The sequence below is a fragment of the Cucurbita pepo genome, chromosome 3, assembly GCF_057944985.1.
Source record: "Cucurbita pepo subsp. pepo isolate OVF chromosome 3, ASM5794498v1, whole genome shotgun sequence".
Lineage (NCBI taxonomy): Eukaryota > Viridiplantae > Streptophyta > Magnoliopsida > Cucurbitales > Cucurbitaceae > Cucurbita > Cucurbita pepo.
The window spans coordinates 14879707-14898684 of record NC_141800.1 but is presented as its reverse complement, the minus strand read 5'-3'; the positions used below and the strand labels follow the sequence as shown (position 1 = coordinate 14898684).

The following is an 18978-nucleotide window of genomic DNA, read 5'->3' as shown; positions in this document are numbered from 1 at the left end:
TATTTATAAATGGTATAATATTATAATAATATATTAGTAAAACAATAATACGGCTTAAATTTTAATCTAATTTTCAAACTACCGTTTCACTACGCATACTTCCTCTAAGAATGGAAGACATTAATAGAACTGGAATCATCAGTGTTGTTGATTGGTAATACGGACACCATTAATGCCGATCGAAAGAACATCTGAGGTCTCACAGTTATTAACGTCCATCGCCTCAACAACGATTACCGAAGAATCTATAAACAATCAAGATGCAGATTCACAAGTTATCGATGTTCGATTTGAAAGCAGAAAGGGGGGAAGGTTGAAATTTGGCGCACAGAAGAAGGGAGGGAGAACAGGAACAGCATGGCTAGAAGCATGTAGGTAACGGTTCGGCCTTTCACTGCGGTTGGCCGTTATTTATTATTATTAATTATGATATACTTAAACTATTTTGGTTTCAAACAGCGGTTCTATGGTGTAGTAGTTAGCACTCTGGACTTTGAATCCAGCGACCTGGGTTCGACTCCCGGTAGGACCTTTTTTTTCTTTCATTTTTAAGTTTTTCATTTTCAATTCCATTTTTTTATTAATTTTTACATTATCGACGTTTCTATTCCCGAGGCACGTCTTTGTTATTATTTTTAAAATTTTAATATTGGATGAATTGTATTTTTAATTTAAATTTTTATATAAAAATAAAAGTTATTAATTGAGATTTTATTTTCTTTAATAAAAATTATGCTTGTATCTTATTATTATTATTATTATTATTATTATTTTGTAAGTTTCTCATTTTAAGCTAAATTTTCAAAAATAAAAATATAATTTTATAATATATATATTTAAAAAATGTAAGTAATAAATGAAGAAATTTGAGGTGAAAATTAGAAAATACTTCTGAATCCAAAGTGGACCGGAGCAATGGAAGATTACAAATCCATAAAAATCGAGCGTCAAAATCCAAGCTCCGGCGTCTTCCATCTCCGCCTCCACCGTCCATCGCACTACAACGCCCTCACAACCGAACTCTTCGCGGAACTCCGGCGAGCGCTTTCATCTCTCGATCAAAACCCCGATGTCCGCGTCATCATCCTCTCCGGATCTGGCAAGCACTTCTGCGCCGGAATCGACCTCAAATCGACGGCCTCCAACTTCGAGAATCTTCTCTCAAGCGAGCGAGGTCGAGCAGGCGAGAGGCTCCGACGGGAGGTCAAGGCGATGCAAGACTCGATAACTGCGATTGAGGAGTGCCGTAAACCGGTGATTGCGTGCATCCATGGCGGATGCATCGGCGGAGGAGTTGATATAGCGACGGCGTGTGATTTGAGGTATTGCACGGCGGAGGCGGTGTTTTCGGTGAAAGAGGTTAATTTAGCGATTACGGCGGATCTCGGGACTCTGCAGAGGCTGCCAGGAATCGTAGGGTTTGGGAAGGCGGTTGAGTTAGCCTTGACGGGCCGGGAGTTTTCGGGCTTGGAGGCTAAGGAATTGGGCCTGGTTTCTACAACTTTTGCTTCCAAGATGGAGCTCGACAATGGCGTCATCAAAATCGCTGAAGGTATTTCAAAATTTAAATTCGATTTGAAGTATTTGTCCATATCCAATTAATTGAAGCTTTTGAGTATGAACTGTGTAAATTGTTTGGTGAATGCAGAAATAGCATCAAAATCACCATTGGCAGTGGTGGGAACAAAGGCAGTGCTACTCAAAAGCAGAGACCTAACTGTTGAACAGGGCTTGGATTATGTTGCAACTTGGAACTCAGGAACTCTACTCTCAGCTGATCTCAAAGAAGCCATCTCGGCTCGAGCTCATAAACGTAACCCTACCTTTTCTAAGCTGTGAGACTGAGGACTCGAAGGTATACGTCTTAATCAGTTGAATTATGCTTAACGTTATATACTTATAGTGATAGCATATGAATTGAAACTTGTTGAGGATTTCTATGATATCATTTGTTTCATTGGAAAGAAATAATGTTAGAACATGATGCATCGTGCCACTCAAAAAGAGTTATGGTATTGATTCTGTATTTTAATCGAATAAATTCTTTATAGTCTTTCTCGTGGGTTTGGAGCCGGGAATCGGGAGCGGAAGTCTACCGGAGTTGTCTATTATTGTCCTCTTTGGACTTTCCCTTTCGGGTTTCTCTTCAAGATTTTTAAAATGCTAGGGAGAGGTTTCCACACTCTTATAAAGTAAGGGTGTTTCGTTCTCCTCTTCAATGTGGGACCTCACAATCCACCCTGGTTTGTTTTCGCTGGCAATCCTTCATTTCTCCAATCAATGTGGGACTCCCACCAAATCCACCCTCTTTCGAGGGCCAGCGCCCTTACTGGCACACCGCCTCGTGTCTACCCCTTTATGGAACAACCTCTTCATTAGGCCGAGCATCCTTACTAAACAACCTCTTCTCTCCCACCAAATCCACTCATTCATTTCTCCAATCAACGTGGGACTCCCACCAAATCCACCCCTTTCGAGGCCCAGCGTCCTTGGCATGTCTCCTCGTGTCTACCCCATTCAGGGAACAACCTCTTCACTGGCACATCGCCTAGTGTCGGGCTTTGATATCATTAGCAACGGCCCAAGCAGCCCACTAGCAAATGTTGTCTTCTTTGGACTTTTATTTTTAACTTCTAAAACATGTCTGTTAAAGAGAGTTTCCACACCTGAGTGGGATCTCACACCATTAGTGATAGGAATATTTTAAACGGAGAATGGGACCGCCTTGATATATTTATTTATTTGAGTTTTTAAAAATTATATTATATTTTTATTTACCAAATATTATTAAATTTATTACGATCTTTTAGCATTTTTTAATAAAAATTATATTAAATTTTTTAAAAATATATATATAAAAGGATGGAGGAAAAAAAAAATCACTCCATCCTCGTCACCTAATTAATTATTATTTATTATATATTGGTCGGTACAAATGAAAAATAAGTGCTCAATACTCACACGACACTAATATTATAAAGTTTCACAATTTCACCCTGTCGGAAATTATTTATTATATAAAAAACGTCTATATTGAAAACTAAATAAAAAATAAATTAATTGGAAAATAAAAATAATAATTTAAATAAAAGTCAATATTCCTCAATTATTCTAGACGACCTTCACTTTCTTTGATTATTTTTGTTTGCTTGTCGAACCATATAATCATATTTTATACGTTATGATATGAAAGTAAATTAAGAATCTAAGCAAACATATTTAATTTATAAACCAAAGTTCCTTTTAATCACATTTAATTATTTTATAATAAGTTGTTGTCACGCACACGTATGATTCTTATTTGGAGACAAATTCACGTGGTCGGTTTAAGCATCTTTTTTCTTTATTGTTTCCTCAGCTAACTAAATATCAAATTAAGTTCCTCACACGGCTCTTTTCCTCCCTTTTTCTAAGTATACTGATACTGAAACTTCATAAGAAAATCACTCAACTGAATGACACGATCTCGATAGACATATCTATTACTGTTAAAACAAAGAAAAAAAACCCAATAGAGACGAACACGAAGAAGAAGAAGAAGAAGAAGAAGAAGAACGAGAACAAAGGGTTTATCGTGATTTTTCTCGATGCAGCTAAAAGTATCGAGAACAATTCTAAACCTGTATGCACATAATCTCTTCAAAACATACACGCAATCACGGTCAAAGTTCTTAGAGAGAGAGAGAAACAATGAAAGAGAGAGGGATTCCTTGGTGACCTTTTAACTTTTCTTTTACGCATCAATATCATATCCAAATTCATCAAGTGGGTTTGGATTAATAGTATTTAGTCCAATTAAATACAAAGTTTTAGCATAGTTTAAGGAAATGGTCTCTATTGGATGTGTATGTTTTCAATACATTTAGATGTCAAATTTGGGGTGTTCTACCAAGTTATTTGATATATTTGTTTGAATAATAAATTCATTTATTGGTTGGTTGTAATACTTTAAACTTCCTCTAGTACGAATGTGTACCTTCTAACAGTTATGTTCACCATGATGTTATGTGGGTCCTTTCCGTCAGTTGCGTTCGGTAGCCAGTTAGAGAGTGCTAGCCCAACGAGCCAAGCCCAAAGGGTACGAGAGCCAGGTGGATCCACGTATGCGTGCGGGTGCGTAAAACGTGTGTAAGAAAGTACTACACATCCAACCCTGCCACAACTGAAAATGCCAACTTTATTATCTCATCCTAGTGTTGGCAAACTATTCTTCATGTTTGTTATACGTTGGGCTATGTACACTCTACAAAATCATATATCGGTAGGAAGAATTTCCTATCGTTCCTTAGTGTTTTTTGTAGTCCATGCTTAAAATTCCTTGCATATTAAAGTCATGAGATGCCACGACATCCAGTGGTATGGTTTGGAGAGTATATTCCTCGACACTCCTTTGTTTCGTAGTTGGCCATTCGAAACATACTTTATACGAAAGATCGATTTAGTATAAAATGGTGGAATGTCAGGATTGCATAACAATGCACACACTCAGATGAATACAAAGAACCTAAGAGAGAAAATGCAAGAAAGAATATTAGCTAAAAGTTTATATTGATGACTTCAAGTTTTTACCGTAACCATTGAGTGAGCTATAAATACAGGCTCCCGAACATGGAAAGGGCAAAATGGTAATTTGGGAGGGTAAAGATTCCAAAAAGACGTACATATCCAAAATTCAACCGGTTGATCCAAAATATGGAGACAATGAGATAAGAGGAAATCTTGAAATGAAGGGAAAGATATTATGACAATTTTGTCCCTTTCCCCTCCCTCACCCCTCAATGCATTATTATTCCCTACCGTCGGTGACGGTGCCCATTGTTTTAATTAAACCCCCCCCTAACCACTTTCCTTATTTTTCACCTTTTTCAAATATATAATAATTCATAACCCTAATTTTCAAAATATATTAATTTCTAATTACTCCGTTTTTAAATTAAAAAAAATTATTGACATAACTCTGATACTATGTTGGACGAACACGACTCTCCACAATGGTATGATATTGTCCACTTTGAGCATAAGCTCTTGTGACTTTGCTTTGAGATTCCCCATAATATTCTATGATTATGAATTCATTATCATTCCCTAAATTAGTCGATGTGGGACTTTCATCCAACAACACGAACGCTTAAATTTACCCACTAATTCAAGTTGATAAGAAAAAAAAAAATTAAAACGAAAACTCGAATTAATGTTCAAGGGTCTAAGGTATTGCTACCATAATTACACCTTTGAAGAACCACGAACGACGTTGAAATGTCTAAAATCGTAATAATCTTTAGAGACACGAGAGTTGAAAATCGTCATTTTTTTAGGGACTAAATAACAATATTTAAAAGTTGAAGGATTGAATGAAAATTTTGATAAATGTAAGAAAAAAAAAAAAAAAAAAGCAATAAAATTGGAATTAAATGAAGCAATTAAGAGTTGGCGTATGGGGGCGTTTACACGTTTCCTTTTTTGAACAAGTTGGTACTAATTCATTCACGTATCTATAATTAATTTGATTTTGACTAATCACATAATTTAAACTATAATTACAACTAATTTAACACCCTTTAATCTTTCTATTTATGGTAAAATTTCCACTGTGATGACGTAATTATTTAGTTGAGTGAACCAATGAACCCAATTGAAGTTATTATCTATATTAATAAGATAAATTCAATATTTAACATTTTTTTGACTAATTTTATGTTGGTTGACCTCCGAATGTCATGTCAAATGAAATGTTAATTTATGATTGACAATATAATGAAGTCAATATTTAACATTTTATTATTAAATTCTAACTCTAAGTGTCTAAATTATAAAAAAGTGACTGTGTATGATGTGTTTGAAATTTGATGTAATTATATTTTTATTGTTTTAAAAAGTCTGGTTTTAATCGTTAACGTGTAAATATCTTCGGAACAAAATTTATGTTAATGGGTTATGGGATACTGCATTTACTTGCTTATCGTAGAGATTGCCAGTTTGAGAATGAACTGTAACGTGGACGGTGCTGAAAATTCAAAGATTAAATACTATAAACGAAGAAAATGAAAGAAATTAACGGAAAAAATTAATTTTATATTATCAAAATTTTAAACCGTTGTCGAAATAATATAAATTAATTCCATTTAAAACTTTTATCAAAGTTTTTAATAGGTAGGACTTGTTCGCCAATTCGATCCCTGTCCCCCTGCACACGAACAAAGCTAACAATAATGACGAGGGTACTTTTGTACTTTCACATTAGCTATTTAATAATATATATATATATATATATATATATATATATTTATTAATTTAAAAAGTTCGGAATGCTTGAATTTTCTTGTGGATAAATTAATTTGAGTAAGTTGAGGTCACGAAATAGATAAATATTTAAGAATTATTATATTATATATTTATATCGTTACGATCTATTACGTGAGGTATACACTATTTTTTCTAAAAATCTTCTTATAAAGATAATATTCCGACTTTTGACTTTAAAAAAATGTTATAAATGTTTTTACGGTGATAATATTGAGTATATTCTTTTTGAGTATTAGCTTTTATTTTATTTTGATAATTTCTTTTTATATAATATTAAATTATTTTAACAGCTCAGACCTCCGGCTAGTAGATATTGTACTTTGTCTTTTATTTCGGACTTATCCTTAAAGTTTTTAAAAGGCTTCAGATGAATTATTTTAGAAAATTACCTTTTTAATATTCGAATTTTCATCAATCATTTTAGTCCCCACTACCGTCATTGACGACCAGTAGCCAGTAACCAAGATTGAGGGATAGTAATTAGTGACTAAGATAGAGGACTAGTGACTAACGAGCGAGATTGATGACTAGCAATCACCAACCGACTATTGTTAGAGTGGTCACTAGTTACTAGTCCCCAACCTTAGCCACCAACGACAGTTGACAATAGTCGTTGTTCATCAGTCCCTTATCTTGGTCATTGACCATGAATTGTTAGTCGCTCGATCATCGACAACCAATGACTAGCAACTAGAATTGGTGATCAACAATCATTTCCATAATGATGGATCCTGATCATGATGTGAGATCTCACGACGGTTAGGGAGAAGAACAAATCATTTCTTATAAGAGCATGAAAACCTCTTCTTAGTAGACACGTTTTAAAAACGTGGAAACCCGAAAGAGAAAGTCCAAAGAAGATAATATCTGCTAGCAGTAGGTTTTAACTGTTACAAATGGTATCAAAGTCAGATACCGAGCGATATATCAGCGAGAAAGTTGAGCCCGATGTGCTAGCAAGGACATGATAGTGAATGGTGGTGCGTGGTGGTTTGTCTTTCTTCCTTGTCGTATGGAGAGTTGTGTGTTAAATTGAGGCAATTAAAGTGGGCGAGTTTGAGTCTAATTTACGCCAAAAAAATAAAATAAAATAAAAAATAAAAAAACAATAAATAATAATCACTATAAAAATCAACCCCTCCATTTCCCCTCCCTCACCCAAATTCCCCAATCTCTTCCAATTTCCACCATGGAGAATCTCACCTTCCTAAAAAATGGCGTCCTCCGATTACCCCCCGGCTTCCGTTTCCACCCCACCGACGAGGAGCTCATCCTCCAATACCTTATTAAGAAAGCCCTCTCCTCCCCTCTCCCCGCCGCCGTCATTCCCGACGCCGATGTCTGCCGTTTCGACCCATGGGACTTGCCAGGTTCGTTCCGATTTCATTTCGTTTTTTTTTTCATTTGGGGATTTGGCGATGATTTTTCTCATGGGGTTTGTGAAATTTCTGATGGGTCAGGGGATTTGGAGCGGGAGAGGTACTTTTTCAGTACTAGACAAGCCAAATACTCTAATGGAAGAAGGACGAACAGAGCCACCGGTTCTGGGTATTGGAAGGCCACTGGAATCGACCGCCGGATTGTTTCTTCCAAGGAGAATCGGTTGGTGGGGTTGAAGAAAACGCTCGTGTTCTACACTGGAAACCCTCCTAATGGCTTGAGAACTGATTGGGTTATGCACGAGTATCGCCTTGTCGGAGACTCCGAAGCTCCTCCTTCCGCCATTAATGGCGAACTACCCACCTTGGTGAGCTTCCCCTGTCTGGAATTGAATTGAACCCAAAAACCCATCTGGAATTGAAAAACTAAACTAATTTTTGTCTGATTGTTTGGTTTGATGCAGAATCATAACTGGGTTTTATGTCGGATATTTTTGAAGAAAAGCACAAAAAACAGAGACGAAAAGAAGAAGATTTGTACACCAGTTTTTCATCAATTTCTGAGAACAGATTTGAATCTAGCAGCTCCTTGTTCTTCATCCTCTGGTTCAAGTGGAGTTACAGAGATTTCAGTGAATAACCATCAAGAACAAGAACAAGAACAAGAAGAAACCAGCAGCTGCCATAGTTTAAGAAATAGACGATCATAAACAACTTTAGCTTTTAGTAGCTTGTTTTCTTTCTTAATTAAAGATCCATGGCTTCCAAGAAAATCTCATATCAATCCTCTGTTATTTATCTCAATGTATAAAACTAAGCTTTGAATGAAATAAACTAAGCCCTGTTCTTGCAAGAAAACAGAGGAGAGAGAGAGAGAGAAGAAAAGGAAAGGGATTCCGTAAGATTTTGGTGTCAAATCAATGGGGTTTTTAGAGAGAGAATTTTCTCGGGAAACAAACAGGATGGAAGGAAAGGGAAAGGGTAATTGGTTGGAATTTGCAAACCCCTGTGAAGAAGCAAGAGATTTTTGATACGGTGAAAGGAAACAGAGTGGGAAAAAGGAGAGAGAGAGAGAGAGAGAGAGAGAGAGAGAGAGAGAGAGAGAGAGGGGACCCTTAGTTCTTGGAAGCTCAAATACGTCTCTTTGATATATGATGTTAATATCAACTCTAAAAATGGGTAGCCATCACCATTGATGGTGATACCCAATTTATGGAGTGTTCTTCATTTTCATCGCTCTGTTTTCGTTTTCTTTCTTAATTCTAATAGCAATTTCGTCTACTCCCAAACTACTTAAAATAACCCAACACTTCACTTATCTTTCTTTACTCTTCCATAACTCTTTTTTATTTTCTTGTCATAATTAGATTGCCTTTCCTCCTTGCTTTTGTTATATCTAGTAAGTCATCTTTCTACGACGTTTCGGTGTGATGAACTTAGCTAGTTGTGTAGGTTTTGCATCCGTTTGGTTGTAAAATTGGGTTGCTTTGCTGTTGTTCGATGGTTGAGTGAGCTAGATGAAAACCCTGATCGAGATGTTCATATTAAGTTACGAGTGTTCATTCTCAAAGTAGATAATGTTTTGATCTAGAGATCCGTAAAGTATCTTTATTTGTTGACTCTAACAACTTATATATTCTTTTCTTCATAGAAGTTAACAGTGGTGTTTATATGATTTGATATCTCGACAATTCAAACTACCCTAAACTACAAAGAATTGGTTGGGTTATAATTTTTTCGGTTTGGGTTTGGGTTGAATTTTTGAATAACTAACTAAAAATTTGGTTTTTGTCTAACCCGACCCAAAATTAGGGTTACAACCCAATCCAACCAAACACTTCCTTGGTTGGGTTGTAAGCTCAATTCAACTAAAAAAACATCTTGTGAACTCTATCTCGGTTGTTCCAGTTACTAGCTAACTTAACCAACTCGAAATTTGGGGTTGGTTCAAAAGATCTCAACTAAAAAACATAGGGTCCGGTTGTGAACTGTATTTGGGTTGTTGGAGTTACTAACTTAACAAACTCGAAATTTGGGGTTGGTTCAAAAAAAATTTCTAACTCAATCCGTGTACTCTCTTAGAAGTTAAGGTTGCAGCATATAGTTAGATGACATCGGAACCAAGAATGGAAGTCTCATAACTAAGACACGTACGACTCCGACGAGATGCTGATATATGATAAAATATGAGTATATAATCATTGTGTTTTTTGTGTAGGTAATAATCTTATTCACCTGATGCATGATTTATGATAGGGGTATGAATGAAAATAGACTCACTCCGTCTACTTCAACTCATCGGCGGATAAGTAACATATAAGAGCATACATGCCCGGGGGACATACCCTTTTCAATTAGGGTATGTAGAGCTTGTTCTCACATTTGCATCTCCAGACTTTCGGGGAATCATCACCGACGCCTGAAGGTCTCGGCGGCACCAACACAAGAACTGTAGTGCAGGGCGTGTAGTTCCCACACTTAGAGGCGCAGTGTGGCGGCGACGATCCCAACCCACCCAATCCTCTTCTTGGCAAGGTCAACTCCTGATTTTCATAATTAGCAATGAGCTGACATAGTATAATACATTAGAATTTTTTTTAGTAACAACACTAGATTTGGGTGCAAATATACGAGGAAGGTTATGAATCAGCCATTATAATATTGGAACTAAATTAATGTTTTTAAACCATGTGGATAGTAATGTTTTTAAAAATTGCATGACACATGGATAAATTTTAAAGGGAATGATTGATGGTCGATGGTCTTTCTAAGCCTGTGTTCGGTGTCACAACCATATTATGAAGAGAGTAGGTTGCGACCTTCACGTCGCGACAAGAAGATCGGCGATCCTCAAGTGGTGTCCATTCGACCACGTGAGGGGTTAGACGAGTGTCATGATACGACCGAGAAGGACAGTGCAACATCTAACACACACCACACAGAGTGGGTATTGAAGAAAAGACGAGACATAAGCAAGATGAAGGTCACGAGTAGACATGAGTGTCAAGGATAGGCTTGTTGAAGGGCCACGGGCTTTAACCTCGAAATTCGGTGTTCCAAAGGGAAACTGAGCATGCAACTTTGAAGTCAAGTCTGTCCATATGAAATATAAATGCTTGCCAAATTTGGTGTCAGTTAGATACCGTATGACCATTCGCCAAAATGACATCTACCCGAAAATGATGGAAAATGTCCCAAAATGTACCTTAAACGGATGACATAGTGTCAACTCTCCACCACCCCTAGACCCTATGACCTAAGCGAGCTACCTTGTAATAAACATTATAAGCTTATAATAGGTTTCCAAATCAAAATTTGCTTATAAATTATACTATTTTCGAAATAAACACAAAAAAAAAAAAAAAAAAAAAAAAAAAAAAATTGTAAAGCCAAACAGATAATAATATTCCATTTCATAAGTGTGTCCAGGTGGAGTTCATTACACGTGGCGTCTTATCTGACACCCAAATTCCGGTCGCCACGTGAGATAGCTACTTGTCCATTAAACTTAACTTCCACGTGGCGTTCTTTCCAAACCTATTAACGTACTCAAACACCTTGACAAGTTGAATGCAACTTACAATCTTCAAATTTTCTTAAAATACATTTTCCATTTTTTTAATTCTTTAAAATATTTAAAATTAATAATTATTAAAAGTAGAGACAAAAATAAATTTTAATATTTTTTATTGAAAAAAAATATATAAAAATATAATATTCTCAAATATATTATAATTAAATTTATAAGAATACAAATATTTGTAATTTAGCGTCAAAATTCATTTATTATGAGCTTAAAAAAATTTGGACCAAACATTTTTTTTTTAAAAAAAAAAGTTTTGAAATTTTAAGATTATTATTATTTTTTGGCGGTCAAATAATAGAGAATTGAACAAATTGTTTACCAAATACATTATTATTTGTCTTTCTCGAACAAATAAATTAAATAAATATATAAAATAACTGGAAAATACAATTTTGTAAATTATCTAACCGAACTTAAATTATTTTTAAATTTTCATTTTTTTAATGAAACAACAAATAAGAATATTCGTATCCATTCCATAATATTTTTTTGTCCACATACGTATTTTACCTCTTAAAATTAAAATTAAAATTAAAATTAAAATACTGGTTTATACCCATTTATTTATTTATTTATTATGCAAAATTGCTTTAAAAAAATTCTTACAAATTAGCTTTTTTTTTTTTTTTTTTTTTTAATAGAAAAAATAACAGCCAAGAGGCAAAATAATAACAATAATAATAATAATAATAATAATAAATAATAATAATAATGAAAATGTATGTATTTAAGAAAAAAAAAAAAAAAAAAAGGATAATCCACACGTCGAGGGGAGAATAATGGGCGGAATTAGGAAGTTGTATGAACCAGACACGCAGCCACCGCCCATCATCGTCACCCTCCGCCGCATCGCCCGCCACTGCCCTTCCTCTATATAAACACTCACCATCCCTTTTCATTTTCTTTTAAAGCGGCCCACTGCCCTCCGCCGTCCTCTACATTTCAGGGCGTTCCTTGGTTTTAGGCGCACGGCGGCGTGGCACTTCGATCCACTACCGCCTTCCGCCGTAGTCCGGTGGTGGTTGTAGTGCCACGCTGCGTGCGTCTGAAACGGCCGCCTGTTGGAGTGGTTTCTCGTGCATGGATTTGTAGAGTCTTACGCATATACGTGCATGGCCCTCTCTTTGTTTATGCTAAATATTCCCTTTTTTACATTCATGCACGTTACCCTTTTTAATTTGATTTTCATACCATATTACAATAACCCGTGTTAATGTTTACCGATAATCTTACCCCTTTTTGTTTGTTTTTGTGTTCGTTTTATAGGTGATATGAACGCTGGCGTGGATTTGAACATTTTGACTATGAACTGTGCTCAAACTTATAGAATTCCTTGAAAGAGGTGAGAATATTTCGAGCATAGTATATCATCTCTATATTTCAAAAGTATTATACGGAAAAATGATTTTGTTAAATAATTTATAATATAAGATACGTTTAGTTATATGATGAACTATGAATGTATTTATGGTTTGATAATTATATTATCGAACATATTTTGAACTCCAATTCTAATAAATTGGTTTTTAAATATATATTCAAGAATTGCTTCTAAATTAATTATCTTAATTCATGTGATTATTCCTAAATTTAAATGATTTAATTAAATTTTGAGATCGGTTTGAAGAAAAATATTTGACCATAACCATTATCATGCCTTCTTGTTTTAACTTGATAAATTCAAGTAATTAAAAATACCCTTTTTTAATTTTCCAAGAAATTCATTTTTTTTTTTTTAATAAAAAGAATGTTAATTTTAAAATTTTATGAATTATTATAAAATATGATATTAATAATAAGGTATTATTATTGAAAAGGTATTAATAAAACTTTTTAAAATTAAGAATTCCCTTATAAAATAAATACTATTTTTATTGTACTAATTCATTCCTCTCCTTGCTTTACCATTCTTCCACCAATTTAGCTAAGGAGATAGCCTTGGGAACCGAACCAAGCTTTGAACCTCAGCTTCCACAACCTAGTCTTCCAAACCTGCGCCACCTTCAATTGTCTAGCTTGCACCAGCCACTCATGGCTCAGACTTACTCCAGCCCATATTGCAACTACCAGACCAGCCCAACGATATATGTAGCCCAGCCCAGTAGAATGCCTATGCCCCAACCGGCCACCACCAGCCCAACTTTTTGACCCGCATCGACTCGATCCAGCGACCCGACTCACGACCCAATCCACAGCCTGATTTGATCTTTGGGACTCCACTTTAGATTGATTGACATTATTTGAGGTGTTTGGGGTTAAAATCTGGTTAGCACCCCGAATAGTAACTCCGACTCAGATCAATCAAGTAAGTCATGTTACTTCTGACCAGCAGATTATGGTTAGCACTAAAATAGTATCTCAGTCTCGGTTCAATCAAGTAAGTCACTCGCTTGGTTGGATGAATTAAATGAAGTTCAATCAAGTAAGTCACTGGCTGGTTGGATGAATTAAATAAAGTATGAACAGCGCTTTATTATCCTTCCTGTGCCATATTTTGTTTACTAACCAGATGAATTAAATAAAGTATGAACAGCGCTTTATTATCCTTCCTGTGCCATATTTTGTTTACATTAGTAAGTTGTGCATTTATTCATACTCCAATTGTGTCATATAATCAAATTGTCTTGAAATTTCGTTTAACGAGTCTTATAATTTAACAAACCTTTTGTCTACGCTCCTGAAAATGTAATTCATGACCATGTGACTATGGTCACGCATGTATTAAGATCGTATTTTGGTCGTATCTTCATCTGTACAAATTAAAATGACCACTAATTTTCATACAATATTACCATAATTCAAAATTCAAAAACATAATTGGATTTGATTATTAGAATGACATCATTTAATATAATGCATAACATTAATCTCTACCTGTCTCTAAAGAACACAAGATAATTATCACGTGCATTTGCACCTGCTAAAACGTTGGAACAAATATTAAGTGGAAGGAATGGCAAAATTAAATATATACACACAGAACTACAACATCAATAAAGTAAATACCTACTTTCAACCATGGAAGTTGATCATCAAAAAACAGGGGCTTCACTAGCCTTCACAAACCGACCCTTCACTCGCTTCCTCGTATCCGCTCTCGCCTTCCTCGACTCGTAACGAATGTATTTATCGTACCTGTTCCAAGTTACAGTAAGGGTCCGGAGTTGACATTGAGAAGAGAATTATAGTTAGCTAGCTGTACCAGACAAAATGAAATATGCACCTTCGAGTTTTTCGTTTCTCCTTGTAACGCTGCATTGCGTTGCCTCTGTTCTGTGCAAGAAGCTCTAAATCGGCCTTGGTTGTCGATGTCGACAATATGCTGTCGACATTTACAATAATGGGTTTTTCGATTGGCTGTGCATTTTTATAACCACATTTCAGCTTGCTCTTTGACAGATTGCCGCTCTCGCATGTTGCTGCCCCCTGATTTAGCGTTGTGTTGTTGATATTACCCTGCAATTTCCAGTAAAAATGTTATCTTTAACAGCTGATTCCCAATAAGGGAAAGCAGAGGATTGGTTATACAAGAAGCATAGGGAAATTGGGTGTTCGATTCTCTATGCCGATATCGGCCTTTCGGAGAACCTTCTATGAAAATAAGCAGACACCCTTAACTGAATAGACACTGCATCACTTCAACAATGATTACTACACTAAACAGACGAGTCGATCCGAACTCCGAACAGCAGTTACGATCCTAAATCTATCATGGGAAATGTAGTTTGCAACAAATGGTTTAGTTTAGATGATTCTCGCATACTCGGCATGCCTTGATAAGCATATTTTATTTCATCAGTTGATATGTTTGAAACTCCCCAAATATACTTACGAGTCTTCAAAGAGATGCGCAAGAATAGGATATAATGAGTAACTAGGAACATACTTAAAGCGAAAAACAGAGCAGGACTTACATTGAATGATGGTATATCATCATGTGTGCTCGAGCAATTGATCTGATAGGTTTCTCCTAGCAACTTGGGGCTTGTTGGGGATGTTTCTTTAAAAAACTCATCAAAATTCTTAATGGTAAATCCCATGTTGCCAGTGCCATAGGCGTCTTCAAATGAACTCGAATCTTTGTGTCCCCTTAAGCGTCCTAAATTAAAGTCCCAAATCTAGAAAAAGTACAAACAGAAAGAAGGAAAAGAAGAAGTGTTAAGACATCATTTGACAGTAAACAGAGGAACTAGGAATGTTCAATTAACTTCAAACAAGGACTGTCCCAGATTAAGAACAGATAAACAGCAAGCATTGGCAATAAATGGAAGAATTATTCAAGCAATTCAAATTACAGCGGAAATCAAACAAAGGGTCTAGAAGAAAGAACACAGGTTCCTATATAATGGCCATTCATATCCTCAGAAAAAGACTATAAGTCTACTCTTAAAAGCTAAAACCAGCGTCCTTGGGTGTACGAACTGAGCTCCTTGGAATTGGGGAAAGCTATATTCAGAATTGTGGAGAAAATGCTATATTAAAGCTATCAAACTACGATACATGGGCATGCCAGAAAAAGCTGAAAATCGATAAAGTTACCGACAGAGAGAAACAAGGAAAGGTAATTGAAAACATTACTTGAATGCTTTGACGAGTTGGGTTACCATCACAAACATTAGTTTCATCACCAATGCGCTCGCTCTCTTTCAGACCCACATGAGGCGGCATCGTTAGCAGAGACGTGAAGGAAGTTTGTTGCTGCAGTAATGGCTGAGGAGGAGGAGCTGCAGCTTCAACAAAAACCCCATTATCCTCTTTATGAACTTGACGAGCTTCCAAATCCTCTTGCCAATAACAAACCCCATTCGTTGTTTCAGGAACCAGATTCTGTAATCCAACCTCTTCACCACCTGCATCGCCATCGCGAGTTTCATCAACACCATCGTCGCCGCCTTCGAAATCCCTCTTAAGCAGCTCAACCAATTGCTTGTAAATCACTTGCTTATGCTTTCCACAGCTCGGATTTTGCCTCTTCAACATCGACGCAGCATCGGTACAGTTGAGATTCGCGAAGAGATAAGGGTTATCATTCGGAACAACGAGGTCGTTAAAAGCAGTCGCACTAGCTCTACACGCCCAATGATCAATCGGCATAACCAAGTCCTGCGAGCCCACCCAATTTTGCACCAACATCTCGGATTCCTCCATCTTCTTTTCTCCAAGATCGAAGCCCCATAACGAAACAAGCTCAAGCGCCGAAGGGCAGCCAGTGAAGCCTTCAATCGGAGTTCGTTCATGAGCAGCAGAGACCGAACAGCTCCCATGGGCGTCCCAATCGCACTCCTGACAGAGCACGAGATTATCCGTCGAACAGCGAATCGAAACCGGCTCAGACCTACAGTTATCACAGATCTGAGAACGAACATGCTTCCGAGAAAGCAAGTTCGCAGAGTGAACATGCTTATCACAGAACAAGCAAAGCTTCGCAGAGTCGGCTCTACAGTACAGAATCGCAACCTGCTCGTTACAGAAATCACAGGGGACACTCTCCCCAGTCGTGGACTTAGAACAAACCATTTCTCCTCGCCGGCGAAGATCCCCGGAAAACCCTAATCCAAAATACTATCAGCGGCAACAGAGCGAAATCTTTGGCCGGTAGCAGCAGAATATCCTGAGCCCAATCGAAAATCAATCGAAAATGGAGGATGAGCTTGCAGATCCGCGGCTGTATCTCTCATGCCCCCTTTCGTCATTTCACATGGCATCCATGAAAACTATCTCATTTCTATTTATTTTAATTTTACTCAAAATGTTTAATGAAAATTACAAATACGCCTCTTATAATTTAAAAATTATTATTTGGCCCCCACTATATTTAATTTTTTTTCTTCTCCTCCAAGTCACCCATAAATCTGGAACTTTTCATAAATTTCTAGTTGGAACGGTGGACCCCACCACATCAAAATTAATACGTGGCGACTATGTAAAAGTTTATTTTAAAGTATTTAAAATTAATAATTAAAATATTGAACAAGATTAATTAAATACTTAAATTGGACGAGCGACTAAAATAATGTTTTAATGTTCTCTAAACTTAAATATAAAATAAAAATAAATATTACTGTGGGGGCCAAAATGCGAATAACTGAAAATTAGAGGGACCCACATTTGCAAATAAAAAGAAAATATCTAGAATGTTGTATTGTTGAGTTGGCACATGACTTGGTGGTGGGGCCCAACCTCCTTTAAAATAATAAATATCTCACCGCTACGTATTAATATGCTAAATCCGTACATCTTGGGGTCACAATCGCATGCAGCAGGGGAGTACGTGTATCTGTAATCTGGACCGTTGAAAGTTGTCATGAGGTCAGCATTTGATCATCAGATCATAGTTGGGATCTGGTCAAAGAGGAGGCATGATTTGCTTGCTGCCATGTTATGAGTCATGCGTGGTAGTGGTGGGGCTGTGGGGACAAAAAGGTCACCTTTTGAATGTGAAAAGATATTTTATTTTAATTGGTTTAATATCAAAATACCTAAAATGCCCTTTACATCTGTTTTAACACCTCAAACTTATCGATAATAGATATTGTTCGTTTCAACTCGTTACGTATCACTGTCAGCCTCATAATTTAAAAACGCGTCTGTCAGGGAGAAATTTACACACCCTTGTAAGTTCTTGTTTGTTACGAATGATATCAAAGTCAGAAATTAGGCAGTGTGCCAACAAGGACGTTGGATCATCTGTGACATACATTGTCCCCTCAAACTCTGTGTGTATCCTTTTTTTCTGATGCCCATTGACGAGGATAAGGATTGACCCGACACACATAACCCATCAAGGCTACATGGTTCCCCTTTATTTGCAATAAACATAATTTCTGTTAACAACAAAACTAATCAGAGAATTTAAAACCCGATTGAAAATTAATATTTGTATTTTTTAATTTTTTAAAAATATTTTTTATTATTATTCCATCGCACACAAATGATATACCACTGTTAGATCTTCTGCTAGGTGTTGTTATTGTTCTCGATCTATCATTATACTACATCAGCAATTAAAACTAAAACTCCTTTTGTTACACTTTCTAATCTTTGTCGATTTTAAAATTATCGTAAGCTTCGAAATTTTTTATAATTCAATAATCGATCGATGTCACTAAAAGTTAAATAAATATATATATATATAAAAAGGTTGAAAAAATAAAATAAAATATTATTAATTTATTATTAGTATTAGGTAAAAATTGTGAATGTCACGGTCAAGGGTTTGAATGGGGAAAGAAGAAATGGAAAGGGGAGATTTTGTGGGGAGAGAAAAATTAGGGCAAAGGATTTTGGAGATTGCTCCCTCCCTCTCTCACCATCACTTCCTTTCAACTTTTCGTCATCCATGACGTCAATTTTATTAATTTTTTTTTCTAAATTGTCTCCATTGTTGAGTTGGGGTGTACATGAACCCGACAACCTGAATCGATCCGACCCCAAAAGTTGGGTTAGGTTGAATTAGCATTTCGAACTGGATTGAGTTGAGTTAGTTTTTTTGAAAATGAATAAATTTGATTTGAGTTTTGAGTTTATTGGACAAAATTTCGAGTTGACCCGAACCAAATAAAATTTTATAAACGATATGACGACAATTTGTGGAGGTAATTGGGTATGGCTACGGTAAACTTAAACACAATGTCTCTCATGCTCACACTAGTACGTGTCTACTGAAGTTGGTTAGCTAAGGGGAAGATTAAGGGTTTATAAGTAAGTAAT

General features: G+C 36.1%; 3 protein-coding genes, 1 long non-coding RNA gene and 1 other non-coding gene across 5 annotated transcripts; 4 read left to right on the top strand and 1 right to left on the bottom strand.

Annotated features, from left to right (window-relative positions):
• Positions 1-460: 460 nt before the first annotated feature.
• TRNAQ-UUG (transfer RNA glutamine (anticodon UUG)) lies at positions 461-532 on the top strand. Its single transcript has one exon. It is a non-coding gene; the product is annotated as a tRNA-Gln (tRNA).
• A 368-nt stretch (positions 533-900) lies between these two features.
• DCI1 (delta(3,5),delta(2,4)-dienoyl-CoA isomerase 1) lies at positions 901-2048 on the top strand. The gene is made up of 2 exons (XM_023671024.2): positions 901-1552; positions 1649-2048. Exons 1-2 carry the CDS (start codon positions 916-918, stop codon positions 1837-1839), a joined length of 828 nt encoding a protein of 275 aa, XP_023526792.1. The 5' UTR covers positions 901-915; the 3' UTR covers positions 1840-2048.
• Positions 2049-7446: 5398 nt separating this feature from the next.
• LOC111790184 (NAC domain-containing protein 83) lies at positions 7447-8540 on the top strand. The gene is made up of 3 exons (XM_023671023.2): positions 7447-7673; positions 7764-8050; positions 8147-8540. Exons 1-3 carry the CDS (start codon positions 7493-7495, stop codon positions 8390-8392), a joined length of 714 nt encoding a protein of 237 aa, XP_023526791.2. The 5' UTR covers positions 7447-7492; the 3' UTR covers positions 8393-8540.
• A 3616-nt stretch (positions 8541-12156) lies between these two features.
• LOC147793288 (uncharacterized) lies at positions 12157-13736 on the top strand. The gene is made up of 3 exons (XR_015420280.1): positions 12157-12376; positions 12535-12610; positions 13193-13736. It is a non-coding gene; the product is annotated as an uncharacterized LOC147793288 (long non-coding RNA).
• Positions 13737-14072: 336 nt separating this feature from the next.
• Positions 14073-17009, bottom strand: LOC111790182 (zinc finger protein CONSTANS-LIKE 14). Its single transcript, XM_023671022.2, has 4 exons — positions 15847-17009; positions 15183-15386; positions 14492-14724; positions 14073-14403 (listed from the first exon to the last, which is right to left on the bottom strand). Exons 1-4 carry the CDS (start codon positions 16783-16785, stop codon positions 14301-14303), a joined length of 1479 nt encoding a protein of 492 aa, XP_023526790.2. The 5' UTR covers positions 16786-17009; the 3' UTR covers positions 14073-14300.
• Positions 17010-18978: the final 1969 nt, after the last annotated feature.